This window comes from Prionailurus viverrinus, chromosome A1 (assembly GCF_022837055.1).
Source record: "Prionailurus viverrinus isolate Anna chromosome A1, UM_Priviv_1.0, whole genome shotgun sequence".
NCBI classification, from domain to species: Eukaryota; Metazoa; Chordata; class Mammalia; order Carnivora; family Felidae; genus Prionailurus; species Prionailurus viverrinus.
Genome location: NC_062561.1, coordinates 109,245,995 through 109,266,222, shown reverse-complemented (window position 1 = coordinate 109,266,222; position 20,228 = coordinate 109,245,995). Strand labels below are relative to the sequence as shown.

General features: G+C 36.2%; 1 protein-coding gene across 3 annotated transcripts in view; it reads left to right on the top strand.

The window, feature by feature from the left end:
* The window catches only part of FNIP1 (folliculin interacting protein 1), a 153,833-nt gene that overhangs the window by 44,901 nt on the left and 88,704 nt on the right, over positions 1 to 20,228 (top strand). For 2 of the 3 annotated variants that reach the window (XM_047873308.1, XM_047873297.1), the window contains exon 2: positions 16,480 to 16,606. The exons of the other annotated variant lie outside the window; for it this stretch is intronic. In XM_047873308.1, coding sequence (XP_047729264.1) covers positions 16,480 to 16,606 — 127 coding nt within the window. The remainder of the gene's footprint in view (positions 1 to 16,479; positions 16,607 to 20,228) is intronic. 3 annotated transcript variants of the gene reach the window in all.

Sequence of the window (20,228 nt, the reverse complement as noted above, 5' to 3'; positions counted from 1 at the left end):
TTTATATTTTACATGAATAATCTTATAAATATAAACTTTATAAGTTCAGAGGTCATATTTTGTGCTAGACTTGTCTGTCTGAATTCAACACGGCGTTCAGATTAATGAGCCAGTTTACATGTGACTGCTGCTGTGATCATCAGGGCTTGCTTTTCCAGTTGCTTGTCATCTGGGTAGAATACAAGCTTGGTGTGGCTTCCAAGAATGTGTGTGTGTGCTTGTCTGACATGGCAGAGTTGGGACACAGAGAAGTTAAAAAGGAGCTATTCTGTTTTCTTGTTTATTAGATTAGCCTAAGTTCCTTATAGATGGGGATTGTTGAATTGCTGGAAACTAGCCATGGTTGCCTCTGCGCAGACCAGCTATTGTTGAGTTAAAGCGCCCTTAAAAAAAAATCGGCATTCTTAGGCTGCAGCAGCTGCCAGGGAAGCACTTAGTTGACACAATACTTAGGTTGATTTTCTTTAATTATGTATTTATAGAAGACATAAAGGAATTGAAATGTAGTCATAATATGCTTCTCTAAAAATCTCAGAGTCTTCAGTGCAACAAAAGAATAGGATCCTAGTTGTGAAATGGTAGGACTGAAAAGTTGAAGACTTATGCAAAAATAGACTTTTGTCATGGGCAATAGATTTCCCAAAGACTCTCGTTCGCGCATGGTTCTGTTGCTAGGATTAAGCCTTCTTCATTGCAGCATGGAGAAGCTTTTATTTGAGTTAAATTCAGACTTCTTGGTATATCACCTGACAGTCTTGTGGTTTCAAATGAATATGGTTCATTGCTATTATTAACCTGAGTTGGCAGTTGTGCATAACTGGAGTTTTTAGGGATTTTGAAAAGTGGAACTGTGTAAGAGAAACAGAAATGCCACTAATGTACAGTTAAACCTCAGATGTTATTTTCAAATGTTGTACCTCAGAGTCATCCTAAATCTAGTTATAAATTTGGTGATAAGTTTGCTTCAAAATATCTGAAGCAAAAATTTAAATGCTGAGACTTTTAGATATACTTATTTTATGAAAAGTAGATTAAAATTGTGATGATAAATTTAATTAGAAGGACTTCTTGAGAATGTTTTAAGCAGATGGTTTTCATTATTTTAAATGTATAATTTATAAGTACTGTATATTGATCATTGGTGTATATGTGTCTTACTCGGTCATTCACTGCTCTTTTTTCTCATGTTTACATAGGAGCAATTATTACAGATATTTGAAAAGCAGTTTGCTATTGTGTTTGTATTTCATATACATATATAAGTAAAATTTAAATTAAAATTGATATTGTATTAATTTATTAATCATAATCTATTTTTTATAATCTTATTGTTTTTATAGTTAATATTATTCTTTAATTTTAATGACATGGGGTTGAAGTTTTCTGGTAATGTTTTTTATGCTCTGAACATCTTACGTGTCCCAATTAGTCATTTATGACTGGAGTTAAATAATCTGAATTAGCAGTGAATTTAGACTAAGGTACATTGTTTTTATATTTTTAATGAATCCTACTATGAAGTTTTAAAGTATTTTTTCAATATGTGTAACTCAGTTAACAACTTGGATACTGGCCCTTTGAATTATTTAACTCATTTTAACATTCTTTTGGGGTTCCACTACGGGTTCTTAATTTCTCAGGTATACAGATTAATGTCAGAGAGTTAAAAACCACCTAAGTCAGGTATATTTCAATTAGGCGTATGTGATGCTGAAAAATATTAAGGAGCTCTTACAGTAGATGTGATATATGATATCCTCTTACAGAAATTTACTCTTGCTGAGTTCCATTTCAACAAGAATTTATATTGTAGATTATTAATTTGTTTACTTTGAAATACTTTTTGTAAAATTTTAACTTCATGCATGTGACTTTATACATGTTAGATTAGCGGGTAGGTATAAATGGATTTGGGGATCTTTAATGCTGGTAACTGGTTATATTTTTACTTTATGCATAGTAATATTTATATTTTTACTTTATGTTACATATAAAATGTATATTTTACTTTATATATGGTATATATTTTTATATTATTTTTCACAAACTAGTAAATGCCTAGTTTGATAAAATAATAGTAACCCTACAGCCAATTAGCTGACTATACTTTTCATTAAAATGTAAATGACAACGTTGGGATTTCATCAATATTCTAGGTATAATTGAATTCATTGTGACTTCAATGATAAGATAAACAGATTAAAGGTTATCTAGTGTTACTATAATTTTTAGTTTATTAAACGTAATTGGAGAGAAATACTTGGATATAAACAGCTTATATAAAAATTAAGATTTTTTTGGATAAGAAAAGGCCTAAACTGATAACTGATTTCTTTGAACTGAGATTAACATATAAATCATGGGATTATTTTTCTGTCAGGTTAGAGAATTTCAGTTTCTTAGAAAGAGAAATAATTAGAAACATACAGTTTCCTGGGTGAAATAGGTGATGGGGATTAAGGAGTGCACTTGTAATGAGCACTGGGTGTTGTATGGAATTGTTGAATTGCTATATTGTACACCTGAAACTAATTAACACTCTGTGTTAACTATATTAGAATTAAAAAAAAAATTAGCTTCTTGAATTGAAATGGTACTTTCTGATACAGCCATTCATTCACTTGCTTGTTAAGGAAATTAATTGAAGGTACATTATATTCCTTATCTCTCTCATCATCTCATAGTACTTAGTAAGAAACTGAAACAAGAAAAACCAAAATAATATATAAACTAAAATTTGTGATTAGCAAGTTATCAATGTGGGAGGAATTTTCACTGTTTACAAAATGAGTTTAAATTGTACTGAAAAGTGCAGCGGCTGGGTGGCTCACTCGGTTAGTGTCATACTTCAGCTTAGGTCTTGTTCTCATAGCCCATGAGTTCGAGGCCTGGGTGCTGTCAGCTCAGAGCCTGGAGCCTGCTTCAGATTCTGTGTCTCCCCCCCACAACGCCTCTCTCTGCCCCTTCCCTGCTAGTGCTCTCTCTGTCTCTCTCTCTCTCTAAAATAAACAAACATTAAAAAAAAATTTTTTTTAATTCTCTTGAAAAGCAGAATTTGTATAATAATGATGCCTTATTACTGATAATCCTACTTTCTTAAGAAAATGTACTTTAAACAATTCTTTAATGTGTGACTCCTAGCAGAAATGCAGTGATACTCTGACGGTGATTTATATTTTATCTTTTTTCCATACTTTTAAAACTTTGTACAGTGTAATTTTCACATGTATTTTATGGTTCCTGTAATCCTGTATGTGATTTGTTTAATTTTGTATATATCCTGATATTAGGTGTTTCAACCCCTGAGTTGTAGTAGATTTATTGAATTAGGTCCTTGGCTTTATAAACACATTTTATATAAACTATCTGTAAACTGAATAAATAACTGTTGAATATGTAGTTTCGTTTTTCACAAGTATATAGATGTTCTTTTGATTAATACTGTACTGAGTTCATAGTAGCCTTTATTCATATTTTCTCAGTTACTGGATACCAAATTTTTTGAAATATTAAAATTGTGTCCTTTTACTAGAAATTATTGGGAATTGCTCATACAGACCCATATGTTCACTATTGTTATCTTTTTCAATTCACAGTAAATATATATCGAAAGGAAAATAAGGTGCTCTGTTATCTGATATAGTTGGAACTTCCAGATTAAAAGAAAAAGTTAATTGGAGTGAGGAATTTAAAAAACTATACTTGTTGTGACATTTTATTTTTAGCTTAAGACCTAAATATGCATTCAGTTGCCAGTTCTTTGCTGGTCACTGTGTTTTAGAGGGAATGGTGAATGTTATTTTATTGAACATTGACTAATTGGCAGCAGATTTCTGTAAAGCACAATTTGTCTACAGGTTTTCAAAAACTCAGGTCACCTGCTCCATGTACAGAATATCTTTCTCTAATTGAATGTGGTGCTTTTTGGCTATTGTGCTTTGGGGTTCTGATGGTGACCACTTCTTGCCACTTTGTTATGTTGAGAAAGATTTTTGATTATCTTTTGTAGCCTAGTTTAGCATTCTTCTCTTTCTCCCTCCTTCCCTTCATCCATTCTTCACTTCTTTCTACAGAAATTCTTTTTTTTTTTTTTTTTTTTTTAACCAAACTCAGAATGTTTGCTAGTATTGGGGGCAATTTCTCTAATTCCTCATGTATAGGTACTTGGCTCCCTTCTCTCTCTATGTCTTGTAAGAGCGTAAGATTTTAATTGTTGCTCAGTGTTAGTTTGCATCACCATCCATGTTTCCATTTCAGTGAGACAACATTGATGGATAAGGCCCAGGAAAGAACAACTAACAGTACCATTTCCATAGTAGGCATTGCAAATGATTATTGAATAAATGAACTTATCATGTCTGATACATATACTCTATAGTAATAGATTATTCCAGACACTTTGATTTTAAGAAAAAGTGAAAATATCTGGATGATCAAATGTAAGTAGGAGTAGAGGAAGAGAAGACTAGGTGGTGTTTATCTACAAGTGCATGAAATTTAATTGTTGAGGCAAAAGAGTTGGTCAAATAGGAAAGAAAAAGTAAAATATGTAGATATTACATCTAAGTGTGACAATCATTAAATGTGTTGAGATACAAACTAACATTTAGCCTGATGTTTCTCAATCTTTTTTTTTTTTACCTTTATTGTTCCCCCCCAAGGAGCCTTTAAGATTGTTTTGTCTCCTCTTGGGAAGCCATCTTGCTCCCATCGAGAATGCATGATTTAGCAGTGTCAGTGTGTTAAGGGAGGTGCCTCTTCTGGCATGTTTATTTTCTGTTAGCATTCTTTGAAATTGTTAGATAAAAAACATGCAGAGCAGATAAGCTAACATAAACTATAAATAACATCTGTATAGAGTCTTAAAATAGTTTGTGGTTTATCGAGTAGTTTTCTTACTAATGTTTAAATTAATATTAAGTTGAACACAGTAGCCTAATACTGAGGAAAGTTTTGCTATAGCAAAAGTTACAAATAACTTTTGTGAATGGTGTGCTTATCACTGTTAATGATTTGACTTAGTTATGTCTTCAGTTAAATTTTGATAAAAAGGCAACAAGGTGAAGTAGAAAGCATAGTCGATTAGATATCAAAGATTAGGTTTTGGTATAATAAAGGGTCATGCCATACTGTTTGCGTGCTGAGTAGAAGTGAATGCCAGTGGAAGATAGAGGTGGGTGTGAATGGAATGGGGGAGACCAGATAGCCTCACCAGAACAGTGATGTTAGGTAGGTCATTTATGCTTCTCTTTTATTTTTCATTTGAAAACTGAATAAATTTAAGATTACTGTTAACTGTTTACAATTATTTGCCTATTAAAGGAGTCGCTTTGGGGTTATCGTATTTAATATGTTCTTCAAGTATATTTCAAATAGAATTAATTCGTCAGGCACCTTTTTGGTAACAGATCAATTTAGTCAATTTCAGTTTGGCGTGTCTATAAATTTCAGGATTCACAACTTGTTTCTATTATAGGATAAGGGAAATCATAACTCTGTCAGTAAACCCTCTCCATTTCAGGTATTTAGTCTTCTAAGTCACAGATGTCTTTCCAGATAACTTAAAAAAATTTTTTTTAACATTTATTTATTTTGGAGAGACAGAGACAGAGCATGAACGGGGGAGGGGCAGAGAGACAGAAGGAGACACAGAATCTGAAGCAGGCTGCAGGCTCTGAGCAAGCTGTCAGCACAGAGCCTGATGTGGGGCTCAAATCCACAAACTGTGAGATCATGACCTGAGCTGAAGTCGGATGCTCAACTGACTGAGCCACCCAGGCGCCCCATCTCTTTCCAGATAAGTTAAAAAAATTTTTTTTTCAATGTTTACCTATTTTTGAGAGAGAGAGGAATAGCATGAGTCGGGGAGGGGCAGAAAGAGAGAGGGAGACACAGAATTCAAAGCAGGCTCCAGTGTCAGAGCTGTCAACACAGAGCCCATTGTGGGGCTGGACCTCATGAACTGTGAGATCATGACTTAAGAGCCAAAGTCAGAGGCTCACCAGCTGAGCCAAGTAGGTGCCCCTCATTCCAGATAACTTGATCAGACATTTTTTTTTTTTTTAAACAGTGAATGACTGTAAGACCTTCTGTTGTCAAAACAACTTCACACAAGATTTCTATTTAAATATAAAGCTGTGTTATTTACATCTCTGTTCTTATTCAGGCATATCCCACAGTCTGAGCCCTGCAGGTATTGAGCCTTCTTCATGTCCCCATCATTCCCTTCCCCATCCATTAATGCCTATGCTGCCTTTTCTCTGCACCATTTAGAATTCCTTCTTTGTGTTTTCATTTTCTTTGCAATTTCTCCACATTTTTGTTATCATGGGCCGTAATTCCTCCTTTTGCCCTTTCAGTATGGGTGTTTATTTTTCCACACACTACCCAATACTGGCTGTAGGAACTTGGCCCGTATTATTGCTGGCAGATTGTTCTTGTCCTCTCATGAAAACCTCTTCTTTTCTGAGGCCTTTGCCATAAGAACACACTTTGCTCTATTTTATTGATGGCATCCACTGCTGACATTCTACCAGATGGCTCCCTCGTATTCTTCAAGAACTTTGACATTTAGGTGATAGCGTTTCTTTCCTGATCACTTTGCACCATCGTCTTGGGCAACCCACACATCTAACATTCTGGCTTCACAGTACCTCCTCTTACTCTCTTTCTCCTACTGTCTACCTTGATCTGTTCTTAGCTATGCCTTGAGCCTAAGTATGAACTGACTCTACTCTCTTTTTGGGATGCTCCTATTCTGACCACAACTTCATATCCTTTGATCTCTCATATAAATTTGCTGTCTAACTTCATTGAGACTACTGTTTTTTTTTGTTTTGTTTTGTTTTGTTTTCCTTCCATCACCTCCATCCTGACCATGTGTCCAGAATTTCTTTCTCAATATCACTCTTAACAGCCTTGCCCCTGGTTTTCCATTGCAGCTACTCAGAAGATTTCCTGTTAAATCCATTGTCTACTTTTGCCCCTTCCGTACCTAGGTTAACTTGTGATAGTTGAAAAAATTAGTCCTATCACAGATTTATAGTTTTTAGCTCAGCTGGCTTGATAGTGCTTTGGCTTATGCTTTTCTTAGGTTAGCACTACCCCACCCCACCCCACCCCCTGCTTTTTTTTCTTTCTTTCTTTCTTTTTTTTTTTTTTTTTTTTTGATGACTTTGTCAGACCTTTATCTCTCAAACCCTATACCCCAGTTCAGGCCACACATCTATCTCATATATATTTAGGTACGTGCTTGACTTCTACTTTTTAGAAAAAACAGAAGTGATCAGTACAAATGCTTAGTTTCTAGTCTCTTCAACCTGAAAACCTATCTGCAGTAATTTTCATTTGTAGATCCTTTTTTTCTTGCCTCAGTAAGTGTACTTTGTAGTTCATTAGCCTTACCCAGGATACTGTGTCCTAATTTGTTTGGAATCTTAGTCCAACAGTTTTCTCTGGTTGCTTTTTTAAACTGTTTCTCTGCTACCTTCTCATAAATTTGGAAATACATACATTTAGGTGTATACCCTTTTTAGATATAAAGATAGGTAGATAGAATAAAAGAATATATATATGTGTATAAAAGATATATGAAGATCTGTCTACATTTTTTTCTTTAAAAAAAAGCCTCTTGTAGCTTCACCTCTTTTTCTTTTTTTTTTTAATTTTTTTTTTTACATTTGTTTATTTTTTTTTATTTTTTTATTTTTTTTTAAATTTTTTTTTTTTCCAACGTTTTTATTTATTTTTGGGACAGAGAGAGACAGAGCATGAACGGGGGAGGGGCAGAGAGAGAGGGAGACACAGAATCAGAAACAGGCTCCAGGCTCCGAGCCATCAGCCCAGAGCCATCAGCCCAGAGCCATCAGCCCAGAGCCTGACGCGGGGCTCGAACTCACGGACCGCGAGATCGTGACCTGGCTGAAGTCGGACGCTTAACCAACTGCGCCACCCAGGCGCCCCGACATTTGTTTATTTTTGAGAAACAGAATGAGACAAAGCGTGAGCCGGGGGAGGGGCATAGAGAGAAGGAGACACAGCATCCGAAGCAGGCTCCAGGCTTTGAGCAAGCGGTCAGCACAGAGCCTGATGTGGGGCTCGAACCCGCAAAATGTGAGATTATGACCTGAGCCGAAGTCAGACGCTCAACCGACTGAGCCACCCAGGTGCCCCTACTTCACCTACCTGTTTGGGGTGACTATAGACTTTGGTTGCCAAGATAATCTCAGTTTACTCCTGTGTGTTTAGGATCTTCCTTTACATTTAAAACTCTGCAGTGTATGTGGTGAATTATATGGGCACGTTATTCCTGTCTCTTCCCTTTTCACAGGAAAACCTTTGCAAATAGCACACATACTTACTATCTTAATTGTCTCAGCTCTTTTCCCTTCATTCCATTGCCATTGCTGTGTGATTACCCCCACCCCATCGCACTTTTCCACTGAAAGCGTTCTTGCAAGAGTACCAAAGACCCCCAAATTGACAAATCCCATGGGCACTTTTAGCCTTTATAAATTTGGCTTTTGGTACTGTACAGTATTCCTTTATCTTAATATTGACTTTTTTTTTCTTTTTTTTTTTTTTTTTTAGATCTTCCTTGACTTTCGAAATAACCTCTTACCAATGGGTTTTCTTTTTTCTCTCTAGTGGTCTGTCTTTACTGATCTTCCCTGGCTTCTCTGCTTTTTTTCTACCTGTCCTTTAATTATTGCCATGTCCTAAAATTCTAGTTTATTGGTCCTTCACTTTGTTTTCTCTTTTCAACTAATATGTTCTTCCTGAATAATTTCAGTACCAACACGTGTCAGTAATTCCTTTGTCCAAAACTCTAGTCTCAGCTTTCTTCCTACGCTCCAGAGCATTTTTTCATCAGTCTCTTGAACACTTTTCTGCAGCTGTGTTTCAGACTCTCCAAACTCAGTCTGTTTATGCCCTTATCCCAAACTTGCTTTCCCCCTGTATTCTCCACCTTGGTTAATGATACCTGTTTTCATCAAATTGGAAACCTGAGAGTCAGCCATCCTCTTTCCTCACTCTTCATATACAACCTTTCAGGTCATGTCTGTCTCCTAAATAATAACTAACTCTGTCCCTTTCTTTCTGTCTTCAGTGCTGTTGTTTTGTTAAGTTTATCTTACCTCTAGACCTCCCATTCTAGTCACTTCTCAATGTGATTTTCTGTCAATGTGATTTTCTGAAATGCACAAATGATCTTTTCACCTGTTTGACACCCTTGTTTATTCACTGCCTGAATGATCAGGTTCTTTTGTGTTTCTGTTTCTGTGAAGTGCTTCTGAGTGATCTGGCTCCAGCCTGCCTTTGTAGTTTGCTACAAACTACACTGCACGCTCCTGAGCTACAGTCACTAAGAATTACAACACATGCTGTTTTCTTCTTTCAGTGAAGAGAATGGTTAGCTTTAAGTAGTACTTCCTGCTTAATCTATAGTACAGAATAATCGTTAAGATCCTGTACTCCACAGACATAATACTTGGAATCTAAACCCAGCATTGCTATTTTTAGTAGGTAGCTATGTCATTTTGGGCAAGTTACTTAATCTCTCCCTGCCTTAGTTTTCTTACCTATAAAATAGGAATAGAGTTGTTACGAAGATCAAATGAATTAATGTTGTGAAGATTAAATGAATCAACACATGTAATGCACTTAGAACAGTAGTTGGTATATAATAGATAATGTGTGTTAAATTTTATTATTTATTGTGTATCATTTACTATTAATTTTTAGTGAGTCCTTACTGACCTCCCTATGCAAATGTCTTGACTAGATTTTAAGTTTGCCTCAGTCATAGACTATATCAGATTGATAAATTGATTATTTTTCTTTTTTAAAAAAAAATTTTTTTTTTTCAACGTTTATTTATTTTTGGGACAGAGAGAGACAGAGCATGAACGGGGGAGGGGCAGAGAGAGAGGGAGACACAGAATCGGAAACAGGCTCCAGGCTCTGAGCCATCAGCCCAGAGCCCGACGCGGGGCTTGAACTCACGGACCGCGAGATCGTGACCTGGCTGAAGTCGGACGCTTAACCGACTGCGCCACCCAGGCGCCCCAATTGATTATTTTTCTATTAGACTATGAACCTTCTCATGGTATAGTTATCTTTTCCTTTCGTGCTTAATGAATGCTTTTAAGTCAGTGAAAGAATACATAGATAAAGAATGTGACAACAGATATATTCCCAGCACCTGGCATTGTGCTTTTAGTGTGGTAAATGTTTAATATCTCTGTTTTAATGAGAAGTCTGTAATGTAAATACATAGTTTGGTTACATACAGTGTTGTTTTTTCTCCCTACAATCCTCTTTAATTTTCAAATTTATTTTTATTATTTTTTAATCCTCTTTTTAAAAATTTACATAAAATACACATAATTCTAAGTGTATAATGTGATTAATTTTGAAAAATGTATACATATACCTGTTTAACTAAAACCCCAATCAAGATCTAGAATATTTCAGTTACTCCGTAAAGTTCCTTCATGCACTTTTCTAGTCCATTCCCCCTTGCTCCCTCCACCTCTGACCAACCACTGTTTGGGTTTCTCTCAGCATGGATGAGTTTTATCTGTTCTAGAACTACATATACATGAAATTAACAATATGTATGTATGCTTCTGGAGCAGCTGGGTGGCTCAATTGGCTCAGGACATGATCTCTTGGCTTGTAAATTTGCGCCCCACATCGGACTCTATGCTGATTGCTCAGAGCCTGGGGCCTGCTTCAGATTTTGTCTCCTTCTCTCTCTGCCCTTCCCCTGCTCATGCTCTGTCTCTGCTTCTCAAAAATAAATAAATGTTAAAAAACAACAACAACAATATGTATGCTTCTGTGTCTGGATTTTTTCACTTAACAATGTTTTTAGGGTTCATCTATGTTACTGTGTTATCCGTGGCTCATTGCTCGTTATTTTGGAATGGTATTTCATTGTAGAAATGTACATTCTAGGTTGTTTATTCATTCTCCCATTAATGATCATTTATGCTGTTCCCAGTTTTTTTGCTATGATGAATAAAACCGGAGGGGGCATTTCTGGGAACATAAATTTTTATTTCTCTTGTCAAGTACTATGAGAATAATTGCTGGGTCATAGCTGCCAAGTAATTTTACCAAATGGTTGTCTCCTTTTATGCTCTTACTAACAGTGTGTGAGAATTCCAAGTGCTTCGTATTCTTACCATCAACTGGTGTATTAGTCCTTTTAATATTAGCTATTTTAGTAGCTGTGGAGGGTTCTAAGTTGCATTTCTCTAATGATTGGTACTGATAGCATCTTTTCCATGTGCTTTTGATCATTCATTATTCACATACATACTTATGTAAAATGCTCCAGTCTTTTGATCCCATTTTAAAATTGGATTATTTTATTGCTTTGTAGGAGTTCTTTGTATACAAATCCTTTCCTCAGTTATATACATTTGAAATACTTTCTTCCAGTTTATGGCTGGCCTTTTTTTTTTTTTAAGTCTCTTTTGATATGCAGTTTTTAAATTTTGATCTAGTCCATTTTATCAATCTTTCATTATTTATTTATTTATTTATTTATTCATTCAAGTTTATTTATTTTGAGAGAGAGAGAGCCCAAGCGAGGGAGGGGCAGAGAAAAGGAGAGACAGAATCCCAAGCAGGCTCTGCGCCATCAGCACACATCCCATTGTAGGGCTCGAACTCAAGAACTGTGAGATCATGACCTGAGCTGAGCTGAGATCAAGAGCTGGATGCGTAACTGACTGGTTTCTTGAGATTATGTTGTTTTACTTATTTAATGTGCTTGGATCGAAGAATTCAAAGATGAGGGGTTCCTGGGTGGCTCAGTAGGTTGTGTCTGACTCTTGGTTTCAGCTCAGGTCATGATCTCATGGTTTTGTGAGTTTGAACCCCAAGTTGGGCTCTGTGCTGGCAACATGGAGCCTGTTTGGGATTCTTTCTCTCTGTCTGTCTTTGCCGCTCCCCCACTTGTGCTGTCCCTTTCTCTCTCAAAATAAATAAATAAACTTAAAAAAAAAAAACTAAACAAAGATAAGTAAGCTTTCCTTATGGAGATCTCTCTTTCTAGTGGAAGAAAATGTGAACAGATAAAAAGTACAGTGTGGAAAATATTACTAGATTTCTAATCTAAAGTCATTGTAATCTCAGAAGTCAACAGCTAACTCTGCTGGTGGAATTACTAAAGAGCTTCCACAGAGGTGACATTTAAGCTAGATCTTTAAGGATGAATGGGAGTTTTGCCAAGGTGGTTGAGGATATTTCAGGTGGAGGTAGTAACTCATACAAAGGTATGGAACTGTGAAATTGTGTGGTATGTCTTTGCACCTTTGAGATCATTGTGTTGATACTATGGGTAACATGAAGGAAGTCTGGAAAGGTAGATCAGGGCCGGATTTTGGTCATTTTTACATCTAAGCAAAGGAATTTAGATTTTATTCTTTGTGTATCTTGAGATCACAGGGTGTTGGATGAATGAGATGGTGGCCACTGCTCATTCCAGCTCTGTTGGAATACTCTACATCTAGCAAAGCCTAAGTTTTCATTTTCTTCAGAACATTTCGTCCAGATATGCACTTAAAAAAAATGAATATACCTTACTGACTCACATAGCATATCCTTACTACCACATTCTATCACAGTTTATTGATTCCTTGTTTTGATTTCTTTATTTCATCAGCTATTTATCTGAAGTTAACATATCCATTTCTTTTTTACTTTGCTCTTGCTGTTTCTTGCTTCCACAGCAGGTTCTTACCTAACTTGCCCTAACCAGTGCTTGGCACTTGGTAGGCACATATTTGTATTGAATGAATGAATGAACTATTCATTCTAATAGTTAATATCTTACACCTCTAGTGTCTTAAGTCTAGTATTCTACCCTATGATGATGGTTTTCTAGTCCTTGTCTTCCTGCCTCCCCCCATAGCTCTTCATATTATTTCAGCACTTTGACCTCACTGCCTTCATGTTCTTCTAATCTGTTAGCTTCCCCCCTCCTCACTTTCTTACCTAACGAGCCTAGATTTCACTGTCCATCATTCCAGGTATATTTTTGTCAGTCTTTTGTTCTATCTCCCAGGCTACCCTTTGTTTTTGTCCTGTCTCCCTATCATAGTCCTTGCCTTGGCTCAATCTGATCCAAATTCAAGAATAGGAGTGTTTGTTAGAAAAAATGACTTAACTGTGTAGTTGGTGGCAGGTATATATTCATAGTCTTGAACATCATGTAGACTTCCTGAATTTCCCAGAAACCTTATGTCTCCTAGTCATCGTAGTTTTCATTCCCACATCACTGTTCTTCTCTATTTTACTCTCTACTTTTCCTGCATTTTACAATTTTATTTCCCTTCATCTATTTTACAAAGAAATTAGAGCTGTTAGAATGAATTTTCTCAACATCTTACCTTTATATTTACAGTTCTTTCTATATGCATGTCCATCTTTGCCTCCTTTATTTCCATCCTAGTGCATGGGTTATCCTTTCTCCTGTTTGATGTGAATCCTTTCACCTGTAGTCTATATCTATCCAACTCTACTTCTTTGGAGGCTTTGCTGTATCTGTCATCATCTCTCTTCCACTTTATATTCATCGTCATCAGTATGTAAATATGTTCACATGTGTCCTTTATAATAACAAAAAAAAAAAGCTGTCCCTCCATGATTTCATGTCTTTCTTTATTTCCTTGACATTTGTCCTAAATTCGGTATTTTCTCTGTTCCTATTCATTCTTCAATCCTCTGCAATCTGTTGAACTTCCTTAGAAGTGTCTTTGCCATGGTCCCCACAGACTTCTTTGTTCTACAACTAGTGGGTGCTTTTTAGTCACTGCCCTGGTATTTCTTCTTCCTCTCGAAAATGTTCTTTCTAGTTTCCATAAGACCTCTTTCCTCTTACCTATATGTTGGTGTGTATTCTTTTATAGTTTCCTTTGCATAACAGCAAGCCACAGTTTGGTAAGTCAGTTTTTTTTTTTTAATTTTTATTAAAAAATTTTTTTTTTAATGTTTATTTATTTTTGAGACAATGCGAGAGACAGAGTGCAAGCAGCGGAGGGGCAGACAGAGGGAGACACAGAATCTGAAGCAGGCCCCAGGCTCTGTGCTGTTAATCTAGAGCCCGATGCTGTGCTCGAACTCACGAACCGTGAGATCATGACCTGAGCCAAAGTCGGATGCTTAACTGACTGAACCACTCAGGCACCCCGGTAAATCAGTTCTTAATACAGATGTTTACTAAGGATTAGACAGGAGAAAATTAAAATTGTATTTACTGTCAAGAATTTGGAATGAAGATATTTTATGTTGCCAGTTATGGGTCAATTTAAGATGCATTAAGTGTTATGATTCTCTTAAGGAGGTGAAGGAACCCAGTCACGAGTTGTAACTGATGGATTGTGAGGAATTGACCGTTCATCCTGACATTAAGTAACAACACATAGCCCCTGGAATAGCAGTTAGCAACTGTCCCATCAGGTGTATTGTATTCAGTTCACTGGACAGGTATCTTTACCATACAGTTCATTGTTTTCTCTTTTTCTCTCTTTTCCCTTATCTACTCATTTCTTTAATCTTTTTAAATTATGACAAAGAATGCATATGTAAACATACATAAACCAAAGAAGTGGCTTTTTTTAATACTCTAGAGTGAATATTGATGTAAGCACTGTCAAGTCTAAAAATAGAACATAGTGCCCAGTCTACCTGGTGTGTACCTTTCTGGTTATACCACCACCACCTCCAGCCTTATCCCCAGAGGTAACCACTCTCAAACTTTTGACGGTATCCCTTCATTTTCCTTATAGTTTTAAAAACTAAATATGCATCTGTATGTAAAACTTAATCTGATTTAAACTTTGTGTAAATGGAAAAATACAGTAACTGTGTGTGTGTGTTTTGTGTGAGCATACCATTGTCTAATTTCTTTTACTCAGGGTTGATCTATGTTTTTGTCTATAGTTGAAGTTCATTCATTGTATTTATTGTGTCTGAATACATACATATATTCATAGTCTGAGTATACGATAATATGTTTATCCATTCTACTCTTGATAAACATTTGCATTGTTTCCATAACAGTGCTGTTATGAAGATTATTGTGTAATGGCATGGCACGGAATTGCTAGTAAAACTAAAAATCAGTTTTACTAGATTTTGTCTATTTATTATATGTATTTTAAGGGGTGCCTGGGGGCTCGGTTGAGTGTCCAACTCTTGATTTCGACTCAGGTCATGATTTTCTGGTTCTGGGATTGAGCCTTGCATCAGGCTCAGCGCTGAGTGTGAAGCCTGTTTGAGAGTTTCCCTCTTTCTCTGCCCCTCCACTGCTCACACTGTCTCTCTCTCAAAATAAATAAATAAACTTTAAAAACATCAAAAAAGCTTGATTGGAAAGGCTCATCAGAGGAACATGGGAACTAAAGAGTTGGATATAGGAATTTAGAAAAAGTCTACTTGCCAGGGTGCCTGAGTGGCTCAGTTGGTTATGTGTCTGACTTGATTTTGGCTTGTGTCATGATCTCACGATTGGTGAGTTTGAGCCCTGTCAGTGTGGAGCCTGCTTGGTATTCTCTTTCTCTCCTCTCTCTCTGCCCCACCTCCACTTGCGCACATGCTCTCTGTCTCTCTCAAAATAAATAAACATAAAATAAAATAAAATAAAATAAAATAGTAAAATAAAGTAAAATAAAAAACTGCTCTCTAAGGAAATTGAGCCAGTTTTTATTCACACGAGCTTTATATGAGAATTTCAACTGCATTTGGTCATTCCTTATTTTTTTTTACTTGTTATTGTTTCTATAAGTAATTAGCTGCTGTTACTTAATCTGAAAACTGTTTCTGTTTTTACATTTATATATAAAGAATCAGAATAAAACTGTTTAAAAATGTGGGTTAGCATTAAGCCACCTGGGTCCATGCCATGAAACTATTTGTATTTTCATTACATTAAATGTAGCCACATATTTTTATTAAGTTAACCATTTTTAGATTCATATGGGATGACTATATTTTATATACACTTCCTAGAACTTTTGTTTTTACTTTTTAATCTAAAATGTCATTGCCTGGGGTGCCTGGGTGGCGCAGTCGGTTAAGCGTCCGACTTCAGCCAGGTCACGATCTCGCGGTCCGTGAGTTCGAGCCCCGCGTCAGGCTCTGGGCTGACGGCTCAGAGCCTGGAGCCTGTTTCCGATTCTGTGTCTCCCTCTCTCTCTGCCCCTCCCCCATTCATGCTCTGTCTCTCTCTGTCCCAAAAATGAATAAACATTGAAAAAAAAAATTAAAAAAAAAAAATAAAATAAAATGTCATTGCCGTATGAGTTTTTAGTCCTAAACTAACTGATGGTATTTAATAGAAAGAACTGCTATATATTCTATAGCAATACCACAGCTTAGGGTTTTATTATATAGATTTTATTTCTAGGAATTTATGTGGAGTATTTATTAGAGTAACTAATGGATCTTTATTTTTCTTTAAAGTTGGCCTTTGCCAGAGTTTGATCCAAGCCAAATTCGACTGATTGTGTATCAAGACTGTGAAAGACGAGGGAGAAATGTCTTGTTTGACTCCAGTGTTAAGAGAAAAAATGAGGACATATCAGTATCGGTGAGCATCATTATTGATTTGGTTGAAATTTAATGTCACATATTATAATTCAAGAAAGAAGGAGTGAAATTTCAATTATGACACTTTTGTCGTTACAAAACGTCTTTATCATATTTTCAAAATTTAGAGCTGTGATTTTGAAAAATTTTAAATGAAAGAACTTTATTATCATTCTATCACCAGAGAACATTTTAATTTGATTATTTATTTTCCTACATAATTGTATTGTGAGATATGACTAGAGCTTCAGAGATCCTTATAGAGGATCTGGTCCAAACTCCCATCTTACAGTTGTGAGAAGTGTGACCTAGAGAGGTGAATTTATTTGTCTGAAGGACCAAAGCACATTACATCTAGCCCTTAGTGCATGATATTTCCCCCTGCTCTACCGTCGTAAAAAGAGCACCTATTTTGTTAACTTTCAATGTCATATTTTGAAATATATTATGACTAGTTTAAGAGTAATACATGGACATTCACTTGGTTGTCCTAGAAAATGTTAACCTTAAAAATAGATATGCTAGTTATTTTACTAGCAAAAGGTGGGTTTATTTGGGAATAAAAAAAAATTGTAATCCGGGACAAACAAGCTGAAGCAAAACCATAGGTAAGTCTAAGGAACAAAGGAGAGACATGCTTTTTTAAGGAGAAAAAGGGTAAGTTGGGAAGGTGGTTCAGAACAAAAAGTCCATTGGGGTAAACTGGGGAGTTTGAAGTGTCGTGGCTTCTCATTGGTAGAGCTACCCGTGGGTGGCAGTGGGGTGAGAAGAATGAGGAACGCGTCTATTCCTTGGGTGGAGTAGTGGAGTACCATCCTCATGCAGGGTCAAGTGCCTGTAAGGTCAAGTCTGTCTCTTCCTGTTGAGTCTGCAGTTAGGTATGAATGCTAGGGCATGAGCGCTACTCCTGCTGAACCCTCTGATTCCATTTTAGTGAGGTTTCCCATCCATTACGAATTTTCACAAAAACCTAGGTGATTGCTATTATCTTTACTTCTTCTACTGCTAAAGACTCATTCTGTACATCTCTAATGTGGAAATCAAACCCTGGAACAGTGTTTTCTCCCTTCCTCTAAATAATTTTCACTAACATTTTGCTAAATAACTGGAAACAAAATGCTTTGGTAAAGCTTTTCCTAGAATTGTCTGTTAAAGCCAACAAATACTCATTTTTTGAGACTTAGGAATTTATATTTGCGATTTTGTGTTATTAAAAATATTTGAGATATTGGCCATAGTCTATTTTATTTACAACTGCATCCTCAGCATCCACTACAGTGGCATATAATAGAAACTTGACTAATTTTTGAGTTAATTTCATTGCCATGTTTTACAATGTCCCTTCTAATTACGAACACATTTCTCAGTTTTCTGGAGATGGTGCTTTGTTTAGATTTCTTAGCCATTCTTTGGATACTTTTTTCAATCTGATTAGAAAAGAGCATTGCAGAATGTTCTTAAAATATTGCTTATTTGTGCAAATAACTAAAGATTTATAAGTACTAGGCACTTGGAGATTTAGCAGTCTTTGCTCCTTGGTACCTACAATAAGGTATCCTTTTAGGGGAAGTAGACACTGAACAAATAAGTACACAAATAAATAATACCAAATTGTGATTAAGTGCTGTGAATGAAACACACAGAATGCTTATGAGATTCCCTAGGAAGGGAACCAGTTTTCCTCATTTTGGATGTAGGGGTATTAAGAGGTCTCATTGAGGAAGTGAAATTCCAGCTGACATCTGAAGAAACCCAAGGCATGGAATAGGGGATGAATATTCCTGGTAGAAGGACTTACAAATGCAGACTACAAAGTGACTTAGAAGCTTCATGAATTGAAGGAACTAAAAAAATGTCAGTCTGGATTGATAGCAAGTAGTGTGTAAAGTAGCTAGAGATGAAATTGGAGAGAGAAAGACAGCAGGAACCAGAGTATTTAGGGCTTTATCAGTCTCTGGGTTAGAAATTTAGATTAAGTTCTAAATGAAGAGGGAAGCCACTACCAGAATCTTTTTAACATTTCAAAAAATCATTTTGGTAGAGAGCCCAGATATAAACCCATGCATATATAATCAGTTACTCTATGACAAAGGAGCCAAGAATATACAAGGGAAAAGGACAGTCTCTTCAGTAAATGTTGGGAAAACTGCACAGTCACATACAAAAGAATGAAACTAGACCACTATCTAACACTGTACACAAAAACTGACTCCAGATGGATTAAAGACTTAAACATAAGACCTGGAAGCATAAAACTCCTAAAAGAAAACATGAGCAGTGACTACTGATGGGAGAAAATATTTACAAGTCTTATATCCAATAAGGGGTTAAAATCCAAAAAATATAAGGAACTCAATAGCAAAAAACAAAAACAAAACAGAAAAAACAATAAACCAGTGCAATTAAGAAATGGACACAAGATCTGTATAGAATTTTTCCAAAGAAGACATACGAGTGGCCAGTAGTACAGGGAAAGGTGCTCAGCATCATTAATCATCAGGGAAATGCAAATCAAAACCGCAATGAGATATTGTCTCACACTTGTCAGAATGGCTATTTTTAAAAAGACAAGAGGGGTGCCTGGTTGGTTCAGTTGGTTAAGTGTCCGACTTCAACTCTGGTCATGAACTTGTAGTTTGTGAGTTCGAGCCCCGTGTCAGGCTCACTACCGACCGCTCAGAGCCTGGAGCCTGCTTCCGATTCTGTGTCTCCTTCTCTGTCTGCCCCTCCCCTGCTCACGCTCTGTTTCTCTCTCTCTCCCTCTCAAAAATAAATAAAGATTAAAAAAATTTAAAAAATAACAAGTGTTGTTGAGGGTGTAGAGAAAACGGAACTCTTGGGAACTGTTTATGGGAATGTAAATTGGTGTAGCCAGTATGGAAAACAGTAGGGGGATCCTTAAAAAATTACAAATAGAACTACCATGTTATCTAACAATTCTGCTATTGCATATTTACCCGGTGAAAACACTTCAAAAAGATAAATGCACCCTATGTTTATTGTAGCATTATATACAATAGCCAAGACATGAAAGCAACCAAAGTTTACATCATTGGATGAATGAAAGAAAATGTGTTAACAGCCATAAAATAGAAGATACTTTTGCCATTTGTGACAGCATGGATAGATCTTGAGGGCATTATTCTAAGTAAAATAAGTCAGATAAAGATAAATACTTTATGATTTTGCTTATATGTAGAATCCAAAAAAAAAAAGATTAAAGTCCTAATTAGAGATAACAGGAAGTGGTTGCCAGAGGGAGAGGGTGGGAAGTGGGCAAAATGGGTGAAAGGGGTCAAAAGGTACAAACTCCCAGTTATAAAATAAGTCATGGGGATGTAATATCCAGAATGGTGATTATCTTTAAAAATACTGTCTTGTGGGGGCGCCTGGGTGGCGCAGTCGGTTAAGCGTCCGACTTCAGCCAGGTCACGATCTCGCGGTCTGTGAGTTCGAGCCCTGCGTCAGGCTCTGGGCTGATGTCTCGGAGCCTGGAGCCTGTTTCCGATTCTGTGTCTCCCTCTCTCTCTGCCCCTCCCCCGTTCATGCTCTGTCTCTCTCTGTCCCCAAAATAAATAAAAAACGTTGAAAAAAAAAATTAAAAAAAAATATTGTCTTGTGTA